Genomic DNA, 23,984 nt, shown 5'->3' on the forward strand with positions numbered 1-23,984 from the left:
GAACATGGCGAACAATGAGGGCTGCTGAGAAGCCAAGGACAATGGCCCTGGGTTTTGTTCCTACTTAATGTTCTGGCTTGGTGGGAGCCTAGCCAGTTTGGATGTTCACCTTCCTAGACATGGACGGAGGGGCGAGATCCTTGCACTTTCCACAGGGCAGGAAACCCTGACTGCTCTTTAGACTGGAGAGGGAGGGGGGAGAGGAGTGGGAGGAGGGGGAGAAGGGTGGGAGGAGGGGGAGGGAAATGGGAGGCTGGGGGAGGCGGAAACTTTTTTTTTCTTTTTCTCAATAAAAAATTAAAAAAAAAAGATGTCCCACAGTCTAATAAATGAGGTTCCATGGAAATCCAGCCCTATCAGATCATAAAGGCCTAAAGATTAACTTTTTTTTTGTTGTTCGATGTTTGTTTGTTTGTTTTTGGAGACAGGGTTTTTCTGTGTAGCTTTGGTGGCTGTTCTGGAACTCGATTATAGACCAGGCTGGCCTCGATCTCACAGAGATCCACTGGCCTCTGCCTCCTGAGTGCTGGGATTAAAGGTGTGCACCACTACTGCTTGGCTAAGGCCAGTTTTTTAAACAATGACCAAGGTACAACAAGCTAAGTACAATATCCAGACCCTAAGTTGCTCCCTTCTCTTTTAATTCTAAATAGTCGGTTTCTGTCTCTAAACAGGTTGGTCTAATTCTTGGCAGTCCCTCACAGCATCAGACCTTTTACACTTACAGGAAAGATCTGTAGGGCACATGTAAAGAAGCAAAATAAACACATTGAGAAAGAAGGATGAGATGGCTTCCCCCTTTCCTAGCACAATCTTTGAATACACCCTTTCAATTTTCCAGGAATGAAATTGTTGTTCTGTGCACTGGTAACCAAGCTTTGAAGAGCAAGATGACTTAAAAACCTGAGACTTTACAGAGAGCAGGCATTTGGCATCGAAGTCAACATCTCTGTGGGTAACAGAGTCTTAAAATACTTTCAAAAGCAAAGCCAAAGGCAGCTGGGCTCTTAAACCTCAAGAATAGCAAGAACAATGGAACTGGCTCTAGCCTATAGGATTCACAGAGCTGGTGTTTAGGGTAGATAGCAAAGCATGTAGGTCTGTGAAAAGCTAGAGGAGGTTTGTCCAATAGTTTGCTTTCTGGTGGTTTAACTTAGGAGACGCTGTATTGTTATGTGGAGAGGCTATAGGCAAGTGATGTAATGACCCCATGTCATTTAAGGAGTTCCAGCGCTTGCTGTGCAGAGAAACCTGAGCTGAGGAAGCCGAGAAGCTACAAAGGGGCAGGCATCCACACACTGGAAAGGGAGGAGTTAAGACAAAATCGAGAGCAAAGAACAGGAATATCTTCATTACAAGTGAGACTGTGTAAACGTAACTGAAAAATAAACAAATGGGAAGGAAGTGTGCAGGGAGGAGACAAAAGTTGCTAACGAGAGGACCAGAAACAGTGAGGCTAAAAATGAAAACCAATGAAGGTGTAAACTGTTACCTACCGACTCACTCCACAGTCACAAGAATGTTTCTCTAATTACTGCATAATAGTCCAAGTTGGCCTTTTCTTAATCAGAAGACAAAAAAAAATCATAAGGCAAAATCATAAAGAGAATTATTGACTCAAACAATCTTAAGGGACAGAAATAAAGGGTTGTACAAATGGTATAAGAACCACCATAATATTAAGGGCCATTCAAACAATTCATTAGTTCAAAATACAGAGACTTTACAAAAAGAAAAAGGAAAACAGAACAAAACACGTAAGAGCTATATTAAGCCAGGTGTGGTGGCGCACGCCTTTAATCCCAGCATTTGGGAGGCAGAGGCAGGGGAATCTTTGTGCATTCAAGCCCAGCCTGGTCTATAAAGTAAGTTCCAGGACAGCCAGACCTGTGACACAGAGAAACCCTGTCTCAGGACTCCCCCTCCTGCAAGAAATCTATATTAAAAAGTAAAACGAATAGAAGTTTATTTTGTATATAAAATGTGGTATTATAGTGTTCCCACTAAGAAATTAACATACTATTTGAAACCACACACTGTCCAACAGAATATGAACTACACATACAATTTGAAATTTCTTAGCAGCTATATTAACATAAAATATATTGTATTTTTAATATTTTGTTTATCCTGACACATGTAAAATATTTTAATACATAATCAATATGGAAGATGTAGAATATAGATTTAATCCTCAGCGCATCAATAAAGTTAAGAAATATCTTAGTGGTTTTATATTAATTACCTGCTCTCTGTTATGTATCATACATGTACAGTACATCACAATTTAGAGGCTATATTTCACAAAGAACTGGCCTATAATTAGATTCCATAGAGTTTATACTTGTTAAGGTAAATTCTTCTTTCCAAATTATTCTAAACATGAAATTAACTGAGGGCTGAAGAGATAAGTCAGTCAGTAAAAAACTTGCCTCACAAATATGAGAACCTGAGTTCCGTCCCCAGGAAGACACCTAAAAATGTCAGGCAACTGGGCGGTTGGTGGTGCATGCCTTTAATCCCAGCACTTGGGAGGTAGAAGCAGGCCCTGTGAGTTTGAGGCCAGCCTGGTCTACAGAGAAAGCTCAAGGACACCCAGGGTTACACAGAAAAGCCCTGTCTTGAAAAACAAAACAACAATAACAACAAAGTCAAGCATGGTGGCTTAGACTTACAATTCTCTTGCTGCAGGGTCAGAGACAGTAAGATCACTGGCTGAACTTACTGTGAACCTGGTGAGCTGCAGGTCTCAAAAACAAAGTAGGTAATTCCCAAGGAAGGAGAGCCAAGATGGTCCTTGGGCCTCCACACCATATACACACGTGCATCTGAACACCCACACACATCGGAATTTTAAAGTGAATTCAATCAAGTTTGTTTTAAATTTCGACTAAATTAAGTTTCTCAGCCACTCTAGCCACATGTCAACTGCTCAAGAAGGCCATGTGGCTAGAAGCAGTGATCATAACTGAACAAAGGGAGATTTAGTCTAAAGAAATGAAGTGGGGGCTGGATGACTTAGCAGTTAAGAATACGTGTTGCTCTTGCAAAGGACCTGAGTTCTATTTCTAGCACTCACAAAGAGACTTACAACCATCCTTAACTCCAGTTTCAAAGGATCTGACACCCTCATCTGACCTCTGAGGGCATCAAGCAGAGTGCATGCAAGCAAAATACTTACATAAAATAATCTTTAAAAGTTATGGAAATAAAATAATTATAACAAATGAAATAAAAATTCAAACTTAAATTTTAATAAAAATAAGGTAAAATAAAGAAATAAATTATGTGACAGGGAAAAATTAAGGCATTAAAAACAAAAGGGAAAATTTGCAGATGCTGACCATTATGTATGACCAATACACTGATTTCTACCAATATATACATTCAGGCTAAAACTGCTATATAAATAAAAACAATTGTTACAAAGTAAAACCAACTTTACATTTAGAAAAATATTTAAAGCAAAGTAATTCAAAAAAACTGAAAATAATAATGACAACAAGAAGATCTCAACATCAAATAAGGCTGAATCCAGACCAAAAAGCATGAAACTAAAAGCTACAACTCACCACGAGGACATGACAGTTAACAAGCATCAAGGATCATATTAACAACCATATGACAGAAACTAAGAGATATATGGAAAAATAGAATCAAACTAGAAGACCAACTTTTCGCTAGGCGGTGGTGGTGCATGCCTTTAATCCCAGCACTTGGGAGGCAGAGGCAGGCGGATCTCTGTGAGTTCGAGGCCAGCCTGGTCTACAGAGCTAGTGCCAGGACAGGCTCCAAAGCTACAGAGAAACCCTGTCTCGAAAAACAACAACAACAACAACTAAACAAAAACAAAACAAAAAATAAGACTAACTTTTCTCACTTGGTCAACAATAAATCAAGTGAAAATTTAACAAGGTATAAAAAGCCTAAATAATAATATGGTATATATAATTATGTAACCTGAGAAGAGAGAATAGCCTTCTTTCTGCTGTTCAAGGAATTCTCACACAAAATGACACATACAACAACAAACATCAATAAGTCAAAGAACCTAGAGAACATTCTGCAATCATTCAATATAACTGAAGATAATATATATAATAAACCTACAATGGAAGTTTCAACTCTTTCAAGCTAACCTTGACTCATAAAAGAATAAACATCTTCCAGGATACAGAAAAGACTGGGGTAAGAGTCAAATACACTTATCACCAGCTAAAGCACTGATCAACCACTCTTAAGCCTCAGGAACTGAAATAAAGATAGCTCAGAGTTAAGAGCACTGACTGCTCTTCCAGAGAACCTGGGGTCAATTCCCAGTACCTACACAGCGACTCACAACAGTCTGTAACGGTCTGTCCAGGTGATCTGGCTTCCTCTTCTGGTCTCTACATGCACCAGGTAAGCAAGGGGTGAACAAGCATGTATGCAGGCCAAGCACCTATATACATATATATAAAATTAAGATAAAATTTAAAACAATTGAAAAGACCTTAAATAAAAGGCAATGACCAAAAAGAAAATTGTATTCTGCTTGTTTTTAAAAAGAAAAAAAGAACAAAATTGATCTAAGAATGTCACATGAACTGAAAGATCAAAGCCATAAAACTAAGAAATAAACTTGACCAAATAAACTACCTGCTAACTGAATCAAGAAGAGGGTGGGGCCGGGCGGTGGTGGCATGCCTTTAATCCCAGCACTCGTGAGGCAGAGGCAGGTGGATCTCTGTGAGTTCGAGGCCAGCCTGGTCTACAAGAGCTAGTTCCAGGACAGGAACCAAAAGCTATGGAGAAACCCTGTCTCGAAAATTAAAAAAAAAAAAAAAAAAAAAAAGAAGAGGGTGAAAGTCAGGTCTGGTGCCTCCTGCCTGTAACTCCAGCACTCAAAACGTTGAAACCAACAGAGGAATCACTAAGAGTTCAAGGCCAGTTTGTTCTACAAGGTGAGTTCTAGTAAAATGAAATTCTACCTAAACTAGAGGTTGGGAGAAGGATGGTGAATAAAGATGTAAACCAAGAAAGAAAGGGAAACCATCAAGAAACTACTATCAAGCTGCATATAGTGGTGCGCAACTGTAATCCCAGCACTCAGAAGACCATCGAGAGGGACTCTGAGTTCAGGATTAGCCTGGACTAGAAAGTAAGACTGCTCCTAAATATAGCTAGGCATGGTGGCACATATCTTTAATCATAGCACTCAGGAGGCAAAGGTAGGCAAATCTGAATTTGAGGACTGGTCTATTCAGGGATGTCAGAACCTACCTCAATAAATAAACACGGCCCTACCAAGTTCCAACCCAACGGTCACACAGACAGCTCTGGTTCAATTAAATGGATCATAAAACCAACCCAAAAGTCATGAACCTAGGAAAGGGACTGTGGGATGGGAGTTGACAGTGATGGGAGAAAGTAATAAGAATATTATATACACTTGTAAACTTGTCAAAATACAAACTGAAATTTTTTAAAAGCACAAAATTAAAAATGGGCTTTTAAATGGAAAGGGAATGAAGGGAGTTGTGCTTATCTCATCTATCCAAACTGGCCAAATTATTTTCTAGAAAAATCTATCCAAAGAGATTCCATATGACACAGAATACCTATACAGACCAATGCCACAGATTTCCATAGAAGGTTTCACAGGAATATACCAAATCTCTAGAGAAAAGTTAACTCAAAAGAAAAAAATTAGAGTACTGGGTAAAAAGTAAAAATTGTCTTTCTGAAATAAACCAAACTTTGATAAGAAACCCTAACAGCCTGCACATGCAGACATATTCAGATAGCACAGTCTACTAGCCCTTCCATATGTTACAATCGTCCACAATGAAAAGTCAACATTACTTGAAGAAAAACCATTTCTGTGTAAACATGACTTTTCACCTATCAAAAGTACAGGAAAACAGGTACTCTGTCCTGGAAACTTCCAGGATAAACAGACAACTCCTATGGAAAGGAATTTGTTCAGAATTATCAAAACTACAAATGGGCATCCTTCCTGATGCAGTAAGGTCACCTTTAGGAATTTGTATTCTATCTATACTAGCCATGCGTGAAATTACAATGTACACAATAATTCACTGTAGTACTTGTCTTAGCAAAGACTAGAAACATCCCACAAGCCATCAATTATGGGCTGTCTAACTACACTACACCCGTACGAACTCTCAAAAGTCATAGAAATGAAAAGGAAGCTTACAGGTACATATAAAGAAAGTTCTTTTGTGTTAAGTTTAAAAAGCAAGATGCGAATTAAGTGAAACTTATGCAAAAATTGCAAAACTAGTCAACAGAACTAGAAAAAAGACCTTTTCTGCCCAGTTTCTTTGGCATCTTTTGAAGTTAAAACCATGGAACTGTCACTTTGAGCCAAAAAAGAACATATAATTACATTGATTTTTTTTCTTAATCTTGCACTTGGAAATGATCACTTAGAATACTTGTTATTCTTGCAGACCAAATCTAGTAAAGATATAATTCAAGAAATTCTTATTTTAAAGGCTTAAACAAATACTCCACATAGATGTAAGAGGAACAGCAGATGAGCCAGAAGTACATCTAGTTAATGGTTTTTTAACCCTGATGATACTTTAGAATGACCCTGGGGGCTCCTAAAAATACCAGTCCCCTATATTCCACCCCTACACTACTAACACCAAAAATTCAGAACATGAGGCCCTGCCCCAAACCACTGATCTCAACACTTTCAAAATAGCGAGCATTTGTTTCTAGATACTTGCCCCATAAATTATCCACCACCACACTATCTATTCCCTCCTGCAACTTTCCTACTCAAATAACGTCCTTGCCAAGATGCCTATTAACACCGGAGATACTTGCTGCCAGAGATGTAAATTAACAAAAATTTCAAGTACACTACTAGAATGATCACAAACTCTGAATGTGGGAGTGACCATGATTCCCTTTGTTCTTTTTACTCAGAATCAATTTGTCTCACTTTATTTAACAAAAGTTTTCTATGTTCATAATAAGTTAGAAAAACATGCCTACTTATAGCTATAGCAAGGTTTTCATTATAAGCTGTGTGATCAGGATCCGCCTCAAACCTCTAAAACTCTGCAAGTAGGGTGGGGCAAGAAAGCGCAGTGAGTAAAGGCATTTGGTGCCAAGCCTGGCCACCAGAGTTTGATCTCTGGGACCCACATGATAGAAGGAAAGAACTCCCACAAGGTGTCCTCTGACCTCTATAGAGGCACCAGGCACCATGACACGTGTGCCCAAACAACCACAAAAACATACATAAATAAAATGTTTAAAATAAATTTTACAAGTGGCGAGCGAGAGAGGGAGGGAGGGAGGGTTGGAGGGAGAGATAATAGGGTCCAACTACTGAAAAAGCTTTTGATAATGAAACTCAAGATGAAAAGGCCAGTTGCTCACTTGTCTTAGATTTTTATCATTTGTCTTTGGCAGCTTGATTTCTAAACAGTTTGGCATCAGCTTAAACCTTTAACCTATACACCCTCTTTCCATCCTGTATACCCCCCCCCCAAGTACAGACAACATCACATTTTGCATATCTGGTCTTCCCAGAAGGTTCTATCAATTTTGCACTTTTTATACCCAACTGACACCATCACATGTCATTTTTAAATCAAAAGAATTAAACCGTTCTAGGCTTGGAGAGCCCGTCATCTTGATTTTCCTTCGGCAATGCTGAATTCCATTTTTGTTTTGTTTTCAGGTGTTTCACAACCGCATTCCGCCTGCTGGAGTTGGAATGACATCCTCTGGGGGAACGATTGATCAGTTAATGGAAGATGATAGAATCTATTCCCAGCTAAATTAGGCCACAGGCTTTATTGGGGTCCTCTCCCTTCCCACCCCAATCCATGTAAACCAAGTACTAACTCAGCTGCCAACAGAGTGCAAGGGACACCAAGGAAAGGTACTTGCTCACACTCAGGCTGGAGCAATCCTAGAAGCCCTGCTCTGTAGCCAGGAGCCCACAAGTCAACTCTTGCCCAACATCTAAGGCATCTGCAGCCCACGATTGTGACTGTTTACGGTATCATAATGAAGACGTTCAGGTCAGGCCACTCACTACAGGCTACCTTAACAGTAGAAAAGGAACAAAATGCCACTGCAGGATTTACTCAACCTCAAGGTGTTTCTAAACACGTCTTACACAACCATTAAAAACTCTAAAAATAAAAACGTTTAAGAGATCTTTCTCAAGTTTTAAGGACAGAGCGGTCTGAGTCAAGTAGATCTGAAGTAAGGGTTGGGAGTTCCGACTGGAATGAAGGTCCCTGGACGTAGCTGAGCGTGGGGGTGTCAGGCCCTGCCTCTCCACCTCCTGAAACCCGAAACCTCAGCCCCAGGAGAGCCCCAGGCTTGTATCCCCCAGCATCCCGCCCAGGCGGTTCCCACGGTCTTTGCCTTGAGGCTAAAGAGCCCCTGCAGCAAGCGGGGGGGGGGGGGGGGGGGGATGGCCGCTCCCGCACTCCCTTGGGGCCCTGGGGAGTGGCCCTACAGCGTCGCACTCACCGAAGTCCAGGAACTGTTTGATTGAGAGCGGTGACGGAGAGAAGCGGGAGTAGCGTTCGATCTGCTGGGGCACCGGCTGCTTGAGCAGCTGGTAGAAGAGCCTCATCCTCACTCGGGCACTGCGCACATCCGCCAAGACGTCCCGGACAGCCGCAGGGGCCGCCGACGCCGAACCGCAAGCGGAGGCAGCGCCAGCGGGGCTTTACCTCCACCTGGGGCTCGGTCTTGGCACCACCAGCGCTGTGGCTGCAGCAGCACCTAAACAAGCACCAAGGGCAGGGAAGGAGGCCGTGGCCTGCTGCCCGCGAGTTCGTAAACCCCGCCTCTGGGCGGGGGTCTGCCGCCGCACATACGCGGCGCGCGTGGGATGTGAGGGGAGCGAGGGGCACGCGGCGGCACGCGCGCACTGCTGATTGGCTGCCGCCGCCTCCAAAGCTTTCTTAAAGCCCCGGTAACACACCCAAACCTCCCGCCCTAGCTCGTGGCTCTCACCCTGGTACCCAGGAGCCTGGCTGTGGCCGGTCCCTCCCCAGATCAGGTCTTCCAAGACCAAAAGGTGCTTGGAGACGTGGAGGACGCCGGGAGCCCACTTCCTGAAACACGATCTTTAGCGCTGCCCTAAACCTTTCCAACCCCGGGCCCCTCTTCCGGAAGGCCCTCCTCAGATCAGCTGACTGCTTCAAATTGTTCCTCGCAGTCCTATGCTTTTTCAAATTCTTTGCCCCTTAACTATGTGGTTTGTTTCATCCCCTCCAACAATACTAGTACCTTAGCACAGAATTCCATAAAAGCTACTGGCTTTCCCACCTCTCCCCCTAACCCCGGCCACTGGACAGAATTCAGTTAACCTCACCTCAGGAGCTCGGCTTCCTGTCTGCCTGCCTTCACTCTGGTGAATACCTTTGGGCCGTTTGTTACTAAAAAAGGATTGTTACATCACCGGCCCTAGGCTAGGTAACCTCCAGTTACCACCTGAGCCAATCACTGCCCAAGATCCTTAGATCACTTACTGTATTTCACTGCTACCTCTCACTGCTACCACATTGGAGGGGTCCATTAGAAATAAAGGTCATTAACACTTGCTAGCCATGCGTCCTGGATCCCCGCGTTCCAAAACAGTTGGATGGGATTCATCATAGATATTTCATTGCCCTCCTCACGCCCTCACATACACATCCACTGGAAAGGCTCAAATTCGAGCCAGTGACCATTATCTCACCACACCTCACCACCATAGAACCCTGACTCAGTTTCACCACTATTTGAGAGCAGGTATCCATCTATGTTTACACTGTGCTGAATTTGCTTTGCATGAGAGTGAACTTGAATACATGGCTCGATATATAAAATCGGTATTTCCAAATGTGGCTAGATGAAATACTGCTTGCTTTAGCCAATACCGCCATACACTGACTTAATTTCTGATAATGTGCAAACATCAACTACAAAGAAAGGTAAAACCATTCTTCTTTACCCGATTATTAGGGTAAAGCTTTTATGCCTTCATTTGGATCCTTATGTACCCACTTCTTTGCTTTATAAAGTTGTTGTTGCAACTCTACCTGAATTTAAAGAAAAATAGCACATGCATGCAGAAACCTCCTGTGGTCTTCCCGTATTTCCGCGTTTCCAAGTAGAACTATGATTGATAATAGAAGAATTACGCTGTCTTCTCCATTCAAAGGAAAGCCTAAGGGGACTTAGTGCCAGCCTTCCTAAAGGGCAGTTTACCAACAGGGCAGAGCACTGGCTGCGGTTAGAGCGCATGGGCAGACAAAAAGAAGGCAGGGCGGGTGCTTGTCCACTCACTTTCATGGGTGCTGCCTGCAGATGGAGTTTTAGTGGTAGCAGTTAAGATCACCATAACTGGGTGTTGGTGGGGAGAGAGGTTTTCCACCTATGTGGCATCTTTCTGAACTCACCCATCAGCTTTTTCATAATTTCCTCTTCTGTCGTACTAACTGCTACTTTAAAAAGATTTATTCTCATGTTTTAATTACTCAAAATCAAGGTGCCTAATTTAATACTTCTCTAAAGAGTGTCACGGTCCTAAAAGTTGAGAACATGTGAAAGAGGCCTGGATAATGGAAACCTGGGCTGGTCCATGGCTCACACGACTGACTCAACCCTAAACTTGATCCCATCATTAGCATGCTGTGTGACCTAAGACTAGGCTCCTAGCCTTTCTGTGGCTGTTATTTTAATGCTGGGTGGAGATGGACAACTTCTCTCCCTTACATTTGTGACGATTAAATAAAATAAATCTTATCTAATGCAACTATAAGACACTTTGGGCCCTCTTTAGTACATGATAACAGTTCATCTAGAAACTCAAGCCAGTTTGATTCCGGTGGTAATTATCATTAGATTTCTTGAGCTCCAACCATCACAAGGATTTCCCAGCTTGTTGAGCACTGTAAGGTGTTACACAGGCCTCTCTGTGAAATGCCAAGCCTGTTCACAGCAGCAGCACCTGGAAGCTAGTTAGAAATGCAAATCCTTGGACTCCATCACAGTCCCAGTGAAAGGAACACCTGGGAGGTGAGGCCCAGGGACTTAACCACAAATTCTTCTAGATTCCTATCTTCAATAGGTACAGCTTAATCTTCCCCTCACCCCGAATGTGGGTGGCTAGGTTTGGCAGTAGCTTTTAACAAATAGATTAGGGATAGACATAATGAGATTGCACTCAGCAATTAGGTCAGAAAACTACTGGGTCCCACAAAATACCTGACCATCAGCCTCAAAACTATCAATGTCATTAAAAGCAAGGAAAATTGGAGAAGGTGGCATGGCAGAGAGGAACCCAAAGAGATTATGACAACTAAATGCAATGGACTCTCCTGAATGGAATTCTGGGGTAAGAAGAAGAAGAAGAGGAGGAGGAGGAGGAGGAGGAGGAGGAGGAGGAGGAGGAGGAGGAGGAGGAGGTTGTTTAAAAACTAAGGTCCTGGACTCTGGACCAAATGTTTTTAATAATTATATATATTGGTTCATGAGTTATAATAAATGTACCAGCATGCCTAGCATCCATTTCCTTTCCCTCTTTTTTTCTCCTCTCCCCCTTCCCTCCCCTCCCCTTCCCTCCCCTCCTCCTTCCCTTCTCTCCTCTTTCTCTCATTTTTCCTACTCTCACTCCCCTTCTTTCTCCTCTTCCTCACAGTTTGGAAGCAGATGCTCCCACTGAATAGCCTGGAGACAGCATAGCTCTGGCCTGAGGCCTTGATTCATACCCTAATACAATCTCTGACTCTGTGTTGAAACCCTTAGCCAAGGGAGATACCCTGGGACACTTAAAACCCAAATTTCCAGAGTTTGTGGCCATAAATGCTTGTTTCCAGCTGCTAAGCTGGTGACGATTTGTGATGCAAAAAGAATGAACCCATGTGCAATCCTCCAGGATTCTGATGTGTGAGCCACTCTCCACCCTAAATCTACGTCTCTCCTATCAAATGCCTCAGATTGCAGTTAATCACTTAAACAGGAAGGGAAGCCTTCCCTATCTGAGAAGTCCATCCCTCCCCCCACTACATGGTTTCCTAATAAATAATACTTCCCATTCTAACCTTCCCAACAATGTGCTATACCATTATTAATGCTCCCTTTCATACTAGTGTTCTGCATAAGTACCTAGCATTATTTAAAGTCACAAAAATATTCATCAAATGTTGTTAGAGGCCCCTTGTTTGTCCCCAGCTGCTCAGCCCCAAAATAATCACTCAGAAACCATATTATTTGCAAAAATGTTTGGCCAATAGTTTAAGCATATTTCTGGCTAACTCATATCTTAAATTAACCCATCTCTATTAATCTGTGTATCGCCATGAGGTTGTGGCTTACTGGGTAAAGTTCCAGCGTCTGTCTCTAGCAGGGCTACATGGCTTTTCTGACTCTGCCTTTCTTCTCCCAGTATTCAGGTTAGTACTCCCTGCCTACATCTATTCTGCTCTGCACAGGCCCAAGACAGTTTCTTTATTAACCAATTGTATTCACAGCATACAGAGGGGAATCCCACATCAATCAAATAAAAATGCACAAAACTGGACCTGGAGACCTTGTACTTTTTGATCTTCCCAAGGACCCAGGTTCTGTTCCCAGTACCCACATCATATGTCCCACCTGTAACTCCAGCTCTAGAAGACCAGATGTCCTCTTCTGACCTCTGTTAGTAGCTGCAGACACATTTTAATAATCTCTATAAAACTCATCATCACTTTCATTGGTAACTACTCTCGCTCTTGTTCACATCTCCATGAACTGTATTTATGCTTTGGATAAAAAATAGACCATGTTAGTTGCAATAATGAGAAATATGGGCTAACCTGAAAACTAATGAGCTTAATTCTGATTCGTTGCTTTAGTTCTTGGTTCAAGACAAGATGCTGTTATGAGGTGCCCATAAGAAATGAACACATAGACAGAATCTTAACAATTGTGTTTTTATTTTATCTTGTTTTGTTTTGTTTGTTTATTTTTTAAGACCAGGTTTCTCTGTACAGCCCTGGCTGTCTTGGGACTCAAGGTGTAGACCAAGTTGTCCTTTAACTCAGAAATCCACCTGCCTTTGCCTCTTGACTACTGGGAAATAAGGCTTGCCACCACACCCAGCTAGAGTAAGGGCTACATAAAGGCAAAAAAACTCCTAGTATCTTGCTTGGCAGTTGCAGGGGAGGTTTTGTGCAAGCAAGCAGATTAGCAGAAGCTAAGATAAACAGGTGGAGGGAGGGGGGTTTCTGCACAAACAAGTGATTTAACAGAAGCTAAACTAAGTTAACTGGGGCATCTTGACCTCAGGTTGGATAATTTTTCACAGGGCTTCCCAATCAAGGGGATTAAATTCTAGTCAAACCTAATGTGCCTTTAGCAAGAACAGAAGTGGCGGAGGAAACGCTGTACTCTCTTGACCTGTCACAACACCTGATAAAAGTTAAGCCGATGGGAAAGGAGGAAACATTTTGTAGGGCCTTGAAGCTTCTGAAACAGTCCTCTTAACCTCCAACAGTTTTCCTTCTCTCTACCTTCTTCTTATCGGTGAGTGCGAACAAAGAAGAAAGTAGTAACAGTTTGCAACATCTTGAGAGTAGGAGGAAGCTGGCATTGCAGAATGTAGAGCAGAAACAGGAAGAAAATAGGTCCTCAATGGTGGTATTAAGCTATTATCAAAGCAACCCCTATGCCTTCTCTAAACTTCAGGCTCTATAGGCCAGTACATATCCTTAGGATTTAGACAATCTTGAGTAGATTTATATTACTTCAAAACTGTACTGGCCTTCATGCCAAGAAGTCTCAAGATGTTAGAAATCTTTCACTAATGGTTAATATTAGGTTGTAGGGTTTTTTTTTTAACTCTTTGTGGTCTCACCACCCAGCTCCCAAATAAATACATGGAGAATTATTCTTACTTATGAATGCCTGGCCTTAGTTTGGCTTTCTAGCTAGCTTTTCTAACTTAAATTATCCTTAAATTATGTCTATTTGTAACTACATTTTGCCTCTGGACTTTTTACCTTTCTACCTTTCTTTCTTTTTTTCAAGGTAGGGTTTCTCTGTAGCTTTGGAGCCTGTCCTAGAACTAGCTCTTATAAACCAGGCTGGCCTCAAACTCACAGAGATCTGCCTGCCTCTGTCTCCCAAGTGCTGGAATTAAAGGCCTGTACCACCACTGCCCAGTTTTCCCTTTCTTTACTTTATATGTCTTTCTTTCCTCCATGGCTAGCCCCTGACATTCTCCTCTCCTTCTCCTTTTCTCACTCCTCCTCTTCTTCTCCTATTTATTCTCTCTGCCCAGCAGCCCCACATATCCATCTCCTACCTAGCTATTGGCAGTTCAGCTCTTTATTAGACCAATCGGGTATTTTAGGCCAGCAAAGTAACATAGCTTCACAGAGTTAAGCAAATGCAACATGAAAGAATGTAACACATCTTTGCATCATTAAACAAATGTTCCACAGCATAAACAAATAGAACACATCTTCAACTAGTATTCCACAATATTTTCCCATTCTTGTCTAAATAAAAATGAAAGGTTTTTAATTTAATATAGTAAAACTATATACAACAAAAAGTTATCAAGTAAGAATAACATTTACAATATTCAGTCCATTTCAAATTCAGAGAAAATAATCCATGGTGAAGGCACCTTTAGGGGTCCGTGAGAAAATTGAGATAATGGCCAAGTCCTAGGAATACCTTTCTTGATATACATCACCTGTCAAGATTCAGGAGGTTGCCCCTGATCAAACCAGATCCATATTAATTCTGAAATAACCCATAGCCTCTTGTTTCCTGTGGAAACAAAAGCATAAACTCTTCCCCTAAAGCATTTTTAATTTCCATTTGACAAGTAGATTCTTTTACTTCCATTTTAAAGTTAAAACATTCTTAAAATATCTAAACTGGTTTATTTCAGCAGTCACTCTTTCAATCCCATGTTTCCCAGCAACTGTCTTTTGCTTATCAGCATTCAAAAAATTTAAAAAAAAACCACAATGGCATACAGGATCCAGATTCCTTGTGTATTTCCCATCTCTATGTGACTTACTGGTTTTTTTGTTTTGTTTTGTTTTGTTTTTCGAGACAGGGTTTCTCTGTAGCTTTGGAGCCCGTCCTGGAACTCCCTTTGTAGACCAGGCTGGCCTTGAACTCACAGAGATCCGCCCGCCTCTGCCTCCTAAGTGCGCCACCACTGCCCGGCCTGACTTATTCTTATTCTTTTTTAAATATTACTTTATTTCTCTCTTTAAAGACTTTATTATTTTAAACTATTTCTTTCTATGACTGTCTATACCCATTTTTTTCTTAAGCCTTTGCACATTGTTAAACACACTGTAGCTTAGAGGTTTTTCTTTCTGGGTCTATCTTTAGTGTATATCTCTAGTCTTTTTTTTGTCTGCATGAGCAAAGAACTGCTAAGTGGGATGGCTAGGACCTCCACTGCAGTTTTAGTGGCTGGTTCCACCCACCTCTTTGAGAGGCAGCCAGAGATGCATTTGACCAGGAACTGCATTTTAAATCCCCCCTCCCCTATGATGGCACTGCAACAGGCATTTTTGGTTGGCTCTTTTTTTTCTATTTAACATACTGGTTGCTCAAGGGCTTACTGTGAGGCTGAGACTCTTAAAGAAGCTGTATCTGTTTTTTTTTTCTCAGCTTTCTCAGACCCTATGTGGAAATTAGGGTTTAACGTTGGATCACCAAAATATAGGTTTTCTTTTTTCTTCTTTGAGAGCCCACAACCCAGCTCCAAAATAAACACATGAAGATTTAGTCTTACTTATGAAAGCTCAGCCTTATCTTGGTTTGTTTCTAGCCAGTTTTTCTTTTTTGTTTGTTTGTTTGTTTGTTTTTCGAGAAAGGGTTTCTCTGTGGCTTTGGAGCCTGTCCTGGAACTAGCTCTCCTAGACCAGGCTGGTCTCGAACTCACAGAGATCCGCCTGCCTCTGCCTCCCGAGTGCTGGGATTAAAGGCGTGCACCACCACCGCCCGGCTTCTAGCCAGTTTTTCTAACTTAAATTATCCTATCTGTCTTTAACTATGTTTTGTCTCTGGGTTTTTTTTCTCTTCTTTATTGTATATATTTTTCTTTCCTTCTTACTCCATGGATGGTCCCTGGTGACCTCCTCTTCTCCTTTTCTTGCTCCTCCCTCTCCTTCTCCTATTCTCTCTGCCTGGCAGCCCCACCTATCCCTCTCCTTTCTAGCTGTTGGCAATTCAGCTCTTTCTTAGACCAATGAGGTGTTTTAGGCAGGCAAAGTAGCATACCTTTACAGAATTAAACAAATGCAATAAATGATTGCAACACATTTTAAACTAATATTCAACAACATTAGATATCTTGCTAGCTCTGCACATGAGAATTTAAGAGTTTTTTAAAATAAAGTATTATAATGCTTCTTGTGCCCAAGGTATAAAACAAAATCATATCATGTAATATCCACGAAAAGAAAAACAATAAGGGAGGGGGCCGAAGAGATTGCTCAGTGGTCAAGCTGCTCACTGCTTGCTCTTGTAGTGGACCCTGGTTTAACTCCCAGCCTTCATATAAGGGCTCACAACAACCTGTAACTCCATTTTCAGGGGATCCTCCACCCTATTCTGGCCTCTGCAAGTACTGCACACAAGTGGTAGTACTCTTACATACATAAAGGCAAAACACTCGTGCACATAAAATAAAAATAAACAAATAATTTTTAAAGAGATTAATTAAATAAATTATGACACATACATTCAATGGCTAGTTTTCTTGCTACTAAGGATTTGTTGTAAGGGCTGGAGAGGTGGTGTCACAGTTAAGATTACATACTGATCTTATAGAGAACTGGAGTTTGGTTCTTAGCATCCATGTTAGGTGGCTCACAAGCATCTGTAAGGCCAACTCTAGGGGATTCTACACCCTCTTCTGGCCTCCACAGACACCACACTAGTGTGTACAGACTTATATTCACATACACATATACACATAATTTTTTAAATATCTTAAAAATTCATTGTATGAAAATCCACATAGGAACATTAAAAATTCATCTGCTTTAAGAAAGGAAAAGCAAGATATAAAATTATGCACTAATTTTCACTTGAACTCATCTATAAAGAAAACACATAAGCTTTGCATAGAATAAAGTATAGGAAAGATACAAAGCAAAATGCCAATGACTCACGTCCTTACCTTTTTGAGCCTGTTTTCTTATGAGCAAATAGGTGCTTCTGTCACTGCTACTTGGAAAACTTGGCATTTCTTACACTAGCAAGGCTAATGATATCTTTATACATCCAATTTGTTTGATAAGGTGCTACCTCCCCTCCTATCCCGACAAATATTGAAACTGAACTTGACACTGGGGCAGGATGTGGGGGAGGCACATCTTTGATCCCAGCACTTGGGAGGCACAGGCAGGCAGATCTCTGAGTGTAATGATTATATAGATTATTATATTATTAATAAAAACTCAGGAGTCGGATATGGGGTTAAAACCTGGCAGCTCAGAGAAACGGCAAAAGATCAAGCAGTGACCTCCCCCCTCTCTCTCCTTCTTTGATCCAAATACCACAAATCTTTCAAACCCCTCCCTACTACTTCCTGTGTCTCTCTATATGTCCTGGGTCCTCTAAAACCTCTATGACTGATTCTGGTCAACTAGTAGTAGCTCTATCCTCTGGTTGAAAGTAAACTTTATTGACAGCCTCAGGAGTGCCAGAGTATGATCAAAATATCCCACAGCATCTGAGTTCGAGGCCAGCCTGGTCTACAGAGTGAGTTCCAGGACAGCCAGGGCTACACAGAGAAATTCTGTCTCAAAAGAGAAAGAAAGAAAGAAAGAAAGAAAGAAAGAAAGAAATCGAACTTGACCTAGATGAATTTCCAAGTTGTTAAGATTTCCATCGGGGTCAAGGTCTCATTCAGTTGCCAAGGCTTTTCTCTCTGCCGTGATTGATCTGAAGTCTTATGTAAGGATGGGAGATGATGCCAGTGGCAAGTGACAAACACTACTTTCCTTTGCTCTAATGCACTGATGGTTTTATAGTGCTTGCCGTTGAAATCTGGACTCTCCCCCACTCAAGAAAGATTCCTGAGCTAGGAGCAGGGATGACCCTATAATCCCTGCACTTGGGAGGTGAAGGTAGGCAGACCAAGAGTTCATGGCCAACCTTAGATATATAACAAGTTTAAGGCTAGCCTGGGCTATTAAACCAATCTTTAAAAAACAAGAAAGAGGAGGAGGCATAGGAAGAGAAGGAGACAAAGATAGTTTTTGTTTTTGATTCTGGTTTTGGTTTTGGTTCTGGTTTTGGTTTTTTGAGACAGGGTTTCTTTGTGTAGCCTTGGCTCTCCTGGAACTTGCTTTGATAACAGCTTTGTCCTTTGCTAGCAATGTCAGCGCAGTCAGATTGATAATTTTGGCTGGATGGACCTTCAGCCATGCCATAGGCCACCAGTAAACTATCACCTGTCCCAGCTAGGGAGTAGGACCAACCCTAGATACACATAGCCCTACGTGGTCCTCCTGCAAGATTAGGAAGTTCTATCATTTTCTGACGCTATGGTAATAGATGAGTTGTCTAACTTCTTGGAGCCTCGACTTCCTGATCTGCAAATGGGAGAGTGGAGTCATGAAGCTGTTCTTGTGGGTTTAGTGTGAGAACTGAAGAGAGTCCTCTCCAGCTGTCAATCATACTTCAGTTGTTTGAGGGGGGTCACTGCTGCTGTTTCACATCCAAACAGCTGTCATAGTGCAGGCAAACATCTGACCTTGAAGTGTCCCTATCAGATCTTCCACACTGGCTGAGTGTGGGACAGTTGCTTCATCTTTCCTCACCTGTAAAGTAAGGAGGGTGGACTTGAGCTAACCCTGGAAAAGGAGACTGTGGGTCGATTAGAGGAACATTGGCTGCTCTAATAAATTATTTACCAATGCCAGCATTGTCACCTGAGGCTATTGTGCCTTAGGCGCTCACTAACTTAGTCAGCAGATCCTAATGGAAGAGTTAGGACAAGTAACGTCCCAGGGAATAAGAATCATTTTATTTTATTTGAGGGACTAATTTCCAAAGGCAAAGGAGAAAAAAATAGTAAGGAAAGGGTTAGGGGTCTGCGGCAAAATGTACAAATAAAAGCAATGTCTGTACTGAAGATGCTATTCAAAGCCGAGTTTAGAGCTCTGAAATTGCTCCGCAATTATTCCAGCTCTTATTCCCCAACAGAAAGCAGTCTTTTTTTTGTGACAGGGTTTCTCTGTAGCTTTTGAAGCCTATCCTTGAACTACCTCTTGTAGACCAGGTTGGTCTCGAACTCACAGAGATCTGCCTGCCTCTGCCTCCCAAGTGCTGGGATTAAAGGCGTGTGCCACCACCACCAGGCCAGAAAGCAGTCGTAGGATACAAGTCAGGCTTGGAGTCTGTTTCTCCTTGCACAGCCTGTCATACAGACCCTTTCTCGCTTTCCCTCAGAAAGGCTTCATTTGCTCACTGTATTTTTCTTGTTTTTGTTTGTTTTTTCTTCTGAGCACTTCCGCTGTCACTGGTTCCAGTGAGGAAAGTCACTTCTTTCTCAGGTAAGTTTGGTTTGGCAGCACATCCCAAGCTGAACCTGCTCCCATTCTGACGTCATGCCACCTCCAGCATAGAAGTTTCACTCCCGTGTGTATTTCATAAGCATAGGGAAGAAATTCCTTTTGGACCAAGTACAAGCTGAATTTCAGTAGAAAAATAAAATCAACGTTGTCTATTTCCCTTGAACTTTAACCCAGTGCTTTTTCTGGCAGCCTTCCTGGCCTCTCCCAGGCAGAAGACTTACCTGTTACCTTTATTACACTTCTCTGGGAACGTGCCTGCCGAACTATCATCCTATTGTCCTTTATCTGTCCGGGTGTGGCCATGTCTCCAGCGAATGGCTGCTGTGTTCTCAGGGTAGAGGAATGGCAGTGAACTTTTTCTTAACTCAGACTCCCTGGAGATCCAAAGTCTCTCCACCAATACCAAGAGGATGAGAAGAAGCCGGCAAAAGACCAAGTGAATTCACAATTCAAGTTAGAATATTCAGGACCTGGTGGACATGGTAGCAAGCAAGGAGTAGAGAGCTCAGAAAAATCCGCGGTGGGATGGTCTGGAAAGGCCAGAGCATCTGTAAGAGATGCTCTGCTGTGGTCTGAATGTTAGCATGCTGCCCTCAGGACATATGCTGACATATCTACCTGCAGTGCACTGCAGAGAGTCTGGAATCTCGTGACTGGGATTAGTACTCATGTAAAAGAGACTCCAGACAGCTGCGATTTTCCTTTCACTATGAGTAGTCCCTGCAAGAAGATTCTGTCTGTGAAAAAGCAGGACCTCCTAAAACACCACATCTGCTTGGCACCTTGATCTTGGCCTTGTTACCGCCAGAACTATGAGAAGTGAATTTCTGTTGTTTGTAAGTCATGCAGTCAATAGTATCCCGTTAGAGTAGCCCAAATGGAGTGAGTGAGTGTGTGTGTGTGTGTGTGTGTGTGTGTGTGTGTGTGTGTACATGTTCTTAAAGGGGTTAGTGCACATGCGCGCACTTCCCCAGCTGTGCTGCTTTTCCTGAAGACACCATCGTCGCTAGTGTCTGCCAGATGTGCTCCTGTTGTATTTACTTTTCCCACTGCTGTGACAATCCCTGACAAAATCAACATAAAGGAAGAAAGGTTTATTTTGACTCACAGTCTGAGGCAGCAGTTCTCAACCTGGGGGTCAAAAGACCTTTTCACAGTGGTCAACTAAGACCATTGGAAAACACAGATATTTACATTACAATTCATAACTATCACATATACAGTTACAAAGTAGCAACAAAAATAACTTTATGGTTGAGGTCACCACAACACGAGGGACTGTACTAAAGGGTCACAACATGAGGAAGGTTGAACAGCATAGGTGTGAGGGCATGTAATCAACCCAATATGGCAGGAATTTAGCGCAGCTGATCCCATTGCTCCCACAGTCAAGAAGCAAAAATAAATGAATACTAGCACCCAACTGCTTTCTCCTTTACTTTTCCTTTTTATTTAGTCTTGGACTCTAGGCTGTGGGATAGTGCCACCCGGTTTAAGAGCTGGTCTCAATTCAACCTCTCTGGAAATGTCCTCACAGATACGCCCCAAATTGTATCTCCTAGGTGATTCCAAACTTGGTTACCTTGACAGTGCAAATGAACCCTCACAGCCCCTATTATCCAGTATGGCGGCAGATGTCTGCTAAGCTGCCACTGACTGTATGGCCAAGAGATTCTTTTGAGCCCTATGACGTCTGATCTCATCAGCAGCCCTCCCATATGAAAAGCCTTCCTCTTCGCTTAGTTCAGGTCCACCTTTTTTTTCTCCTACTGTCTTCTGGTCACAGTTGGGTCTCTGAATGGTTGCTGCTCTTCTGCTGCTTCTAGAAGTGCCTTGGAGCTCGATCTGTGGCCCCTTTCTTGATTCTGTCTATTAGACAAGCCCCGCTCCCCCTCTGGCTTCATTTGGCCACTTCAGTGCTGATTCCTACACTTCCACTTCCATGCCAGTGTCTCAGTGATTCCCTTAAGCCCTACGTGCCAATGCTCTGTCCTCTCCATCTCTTGAGTTCTCGCTTCACTTCATCCCTACGGTCATTAGCCTGCTCATGGCTACAATTACTTCTCATCTGGTTACTCCAATTATACTTGGCTCCCCCTACATGCTCTCTTGCATCTAACCTATTCTTTCATCCATTGCGGCCTGAGTGATTTTTGTAAAAGTTTCTGCATCTCATCATGTCACTCTCCTTTGGGGCCCACAAGACCTTGCTTGGTCTAGCCACTGTGTTCCACTCCCTCCTTTGTACAACTCTGGCTCTTATTTTCTCCGCTCTAACAATACTAGATTCACATTGATACCTTAAAATGCAATATCTTTTCCCACCTGCAACCTTTGACCATGATCCTCATTCTGTCCAATATATTCTTTCCACCTTCAACCACAAAGTAGCTAATCTATACTCATCCTTAGAATCCCCACTCACCCTTGGAATCGCCTTCTAGTTCCTTCCATAGCACTATACATTCCTCCTCGCTGGCACATCGAGCCCTTCAAGGGAAGATAATTTGGAGTTAACGTCAGTCTTCCTCTCTGCCTGTAAGTTCCATATTGGAAGAGCCCATGCCCGTTTGCTCACCACTGGGTCTCCATGCCTAGGATTGCTTCCAGTAGGAATGTCTTTAAGGTGGCTGCCTCTTCGCGCACGTCAACCAGTCATTATCCACCAGGGTTCACCAAGCCATGCCTGTCGGGTTGGAGTCACTTTACTCTTCATGTATTCGTTTCCGACAACGACATTGCCACAAACATTGTGGCTTAAAGCAAGACATTTATTGTCTCGTGGTTCAGAAGTCAGGAAACCTAAAATCAAAGTCCATGAGCAAGCGAAGGGCAAATGGTCAATTGGTACAAAGGGTCAGTTACATAGTGCGGCTATATTCTGCTGTTCTACTGCATGGCACAGCGCGTATGGCTAAAAAATAATGCATTTTACATTTCAAACGAATTAAAGGGGACAGGTATAGTGGTACATGCCTGCAATCCCAGCTACTTGGGAGGCTGAGGCAAGAGGATCACTTGAGTCCAGAAGTTCTAGGCTGCAGCGCATTCCGTTGATCCTGGGAGTGGGAGACCGCCAGCTTTTCTAAAGAGGTTGTAAACTAGCCCCGGTCAGAAATGGAGCAGGTCAAAATAGCTAAAAGAGAAGATTTTGAATGTTTTAACTAGAAAAAAATGTCAAATGTCTGATTTGATCATTTCATGATGCATACGTATATCAAGACATCATACCATACCTATAGTGCACAAAACTGCCATTAAGTAAAAGCAAAATAAACCTTAAAAATAGATCAAGGAATAGAAAGGATGGTATTCATTCTAGAAGCTCTGGGGTCTTGTGGGCCTCACAGATGTGAGTCTGTTCCACCTTGACTAAGGGTCAGAGAGTTTGAGCTTGTTCTTGCTCTCAGTTGTTGACAGCAGGCATGGCTACAAACAAGTGATCCCGACCTAGGGTCTGGTTAATTAGTATTTTGAGTATACAGGTGGATCTGCTCCACCTGGATCAAACAAGTGATCCTGACCTAGGGTCTGGTTAATTAGTATTTTGAGTATACAGGTGGATGTGCTCCACCTGGACCAAACAAGTGATCCTGACCTAGGGTCTGGTTAATTAGTATTTTGAGTATACAGGTGGATGTGCTCCACCTGGACCAAACAAGTGATCCTGACCTAGGGTCTGGTTAATTAGTATTTTGAGTATACAGGTGGATGTGCTCCACCTGGACCAAAGGTCGGAGAATTCAACTCTATTCCTTATACCATGTCAGTGAAGTCTGTTGCTTCCCCACTTCCCTTTGGGAGTGAAGTATAATAAGCATGTGGAAAACGAACGTGGGCAGTTCAGTAGTCACTGAATTTCCCTCCCGATGGTGTTCTGTGTTTTTGCCTATTATTTCTCTCATATCTCTGGTCCTTTGGCTTAAAAATTCTAATCCTCATGTCCCTACCCTGGAATGTGTGAGTTTAGTTGAGGCTGGACCCCAACAGGGACTGACTGGTTAGGGTTTCTACTGCTGTGATAAACACCACGACCAAAAGCAACCTGGGAAGGGAAGGGTTGATTTCATCTTACAATTCTCAGGTCACCCCCCCCCCCCATCACTGAGGGAAGTCAGGACAGGACCTCAAACAGGGCAGGAACCTAAAGGCAGGAGCTGACGCAGAAGCCATGGAGGAGTGCTGCTTACTGACCTGTTCCCTTTGGCTTGCCCAGCCTGCTTTCTTATAGACCCCAGGACCACGTGCCCAAGGATAGTATCACCCACAGTGGGCTAGGCCCTTCTGCATCACTACTCAATCTAGAAAGTGTCTCACAGGCTTGCCTGTAGGCCAATTTGATGGAGGCATTTTTCTCAGCTTAGATTGTCTCCTCTCAGATGGTTCTAGCTCGTGTCAAGTCAG

General features: G+C 42.6%; 1 protein-coding gene across 1 annotated transcript in view; it reads right to left on the reverse strand.

Moving 5' to 3' along the window:
* Positions 1–19,903, reverse strand: part of LOC121439034 (pyruvate dehydrogenase (acetyl-transferring) kinase isozyme 3, mitochondrial-like) — a 67,716-nt gene extending 47,813 nt beyond the window's left edge. Inside the window, exon 1 of the mRNA XM_041639526.1 lies at positions 19,802–19,903. Within this exon, the coding sequence (XP_041495460.1) occupies positions 19,802–19,883 (82 nt within the window). The 5' untranslated portion in view covers positions 19,884–19,903. The remainder of the gene's footprint in view (positions 1–19,801) is intronic.
* Between the last annotated feature and the right edge of the window lie 4,081 nt (positions 19,904–23,984).

This window comes from Microtus oregoni, unplaced genomic scaffold (genome assembly GCF_018167655.1).
Source record: "Microtus oregoni isolate MIOR12 unplaced genomic scaffold, Mior012 000059F_ref0000304, whole genome shotgun sequence".
NCBI classification, from domain to species: domain Eukaryota; kingdom Metazoa; phylum Chordata; class Mammalia; order Rodentia; family Cricetidae; genus Microtus; species Microtus oregoni.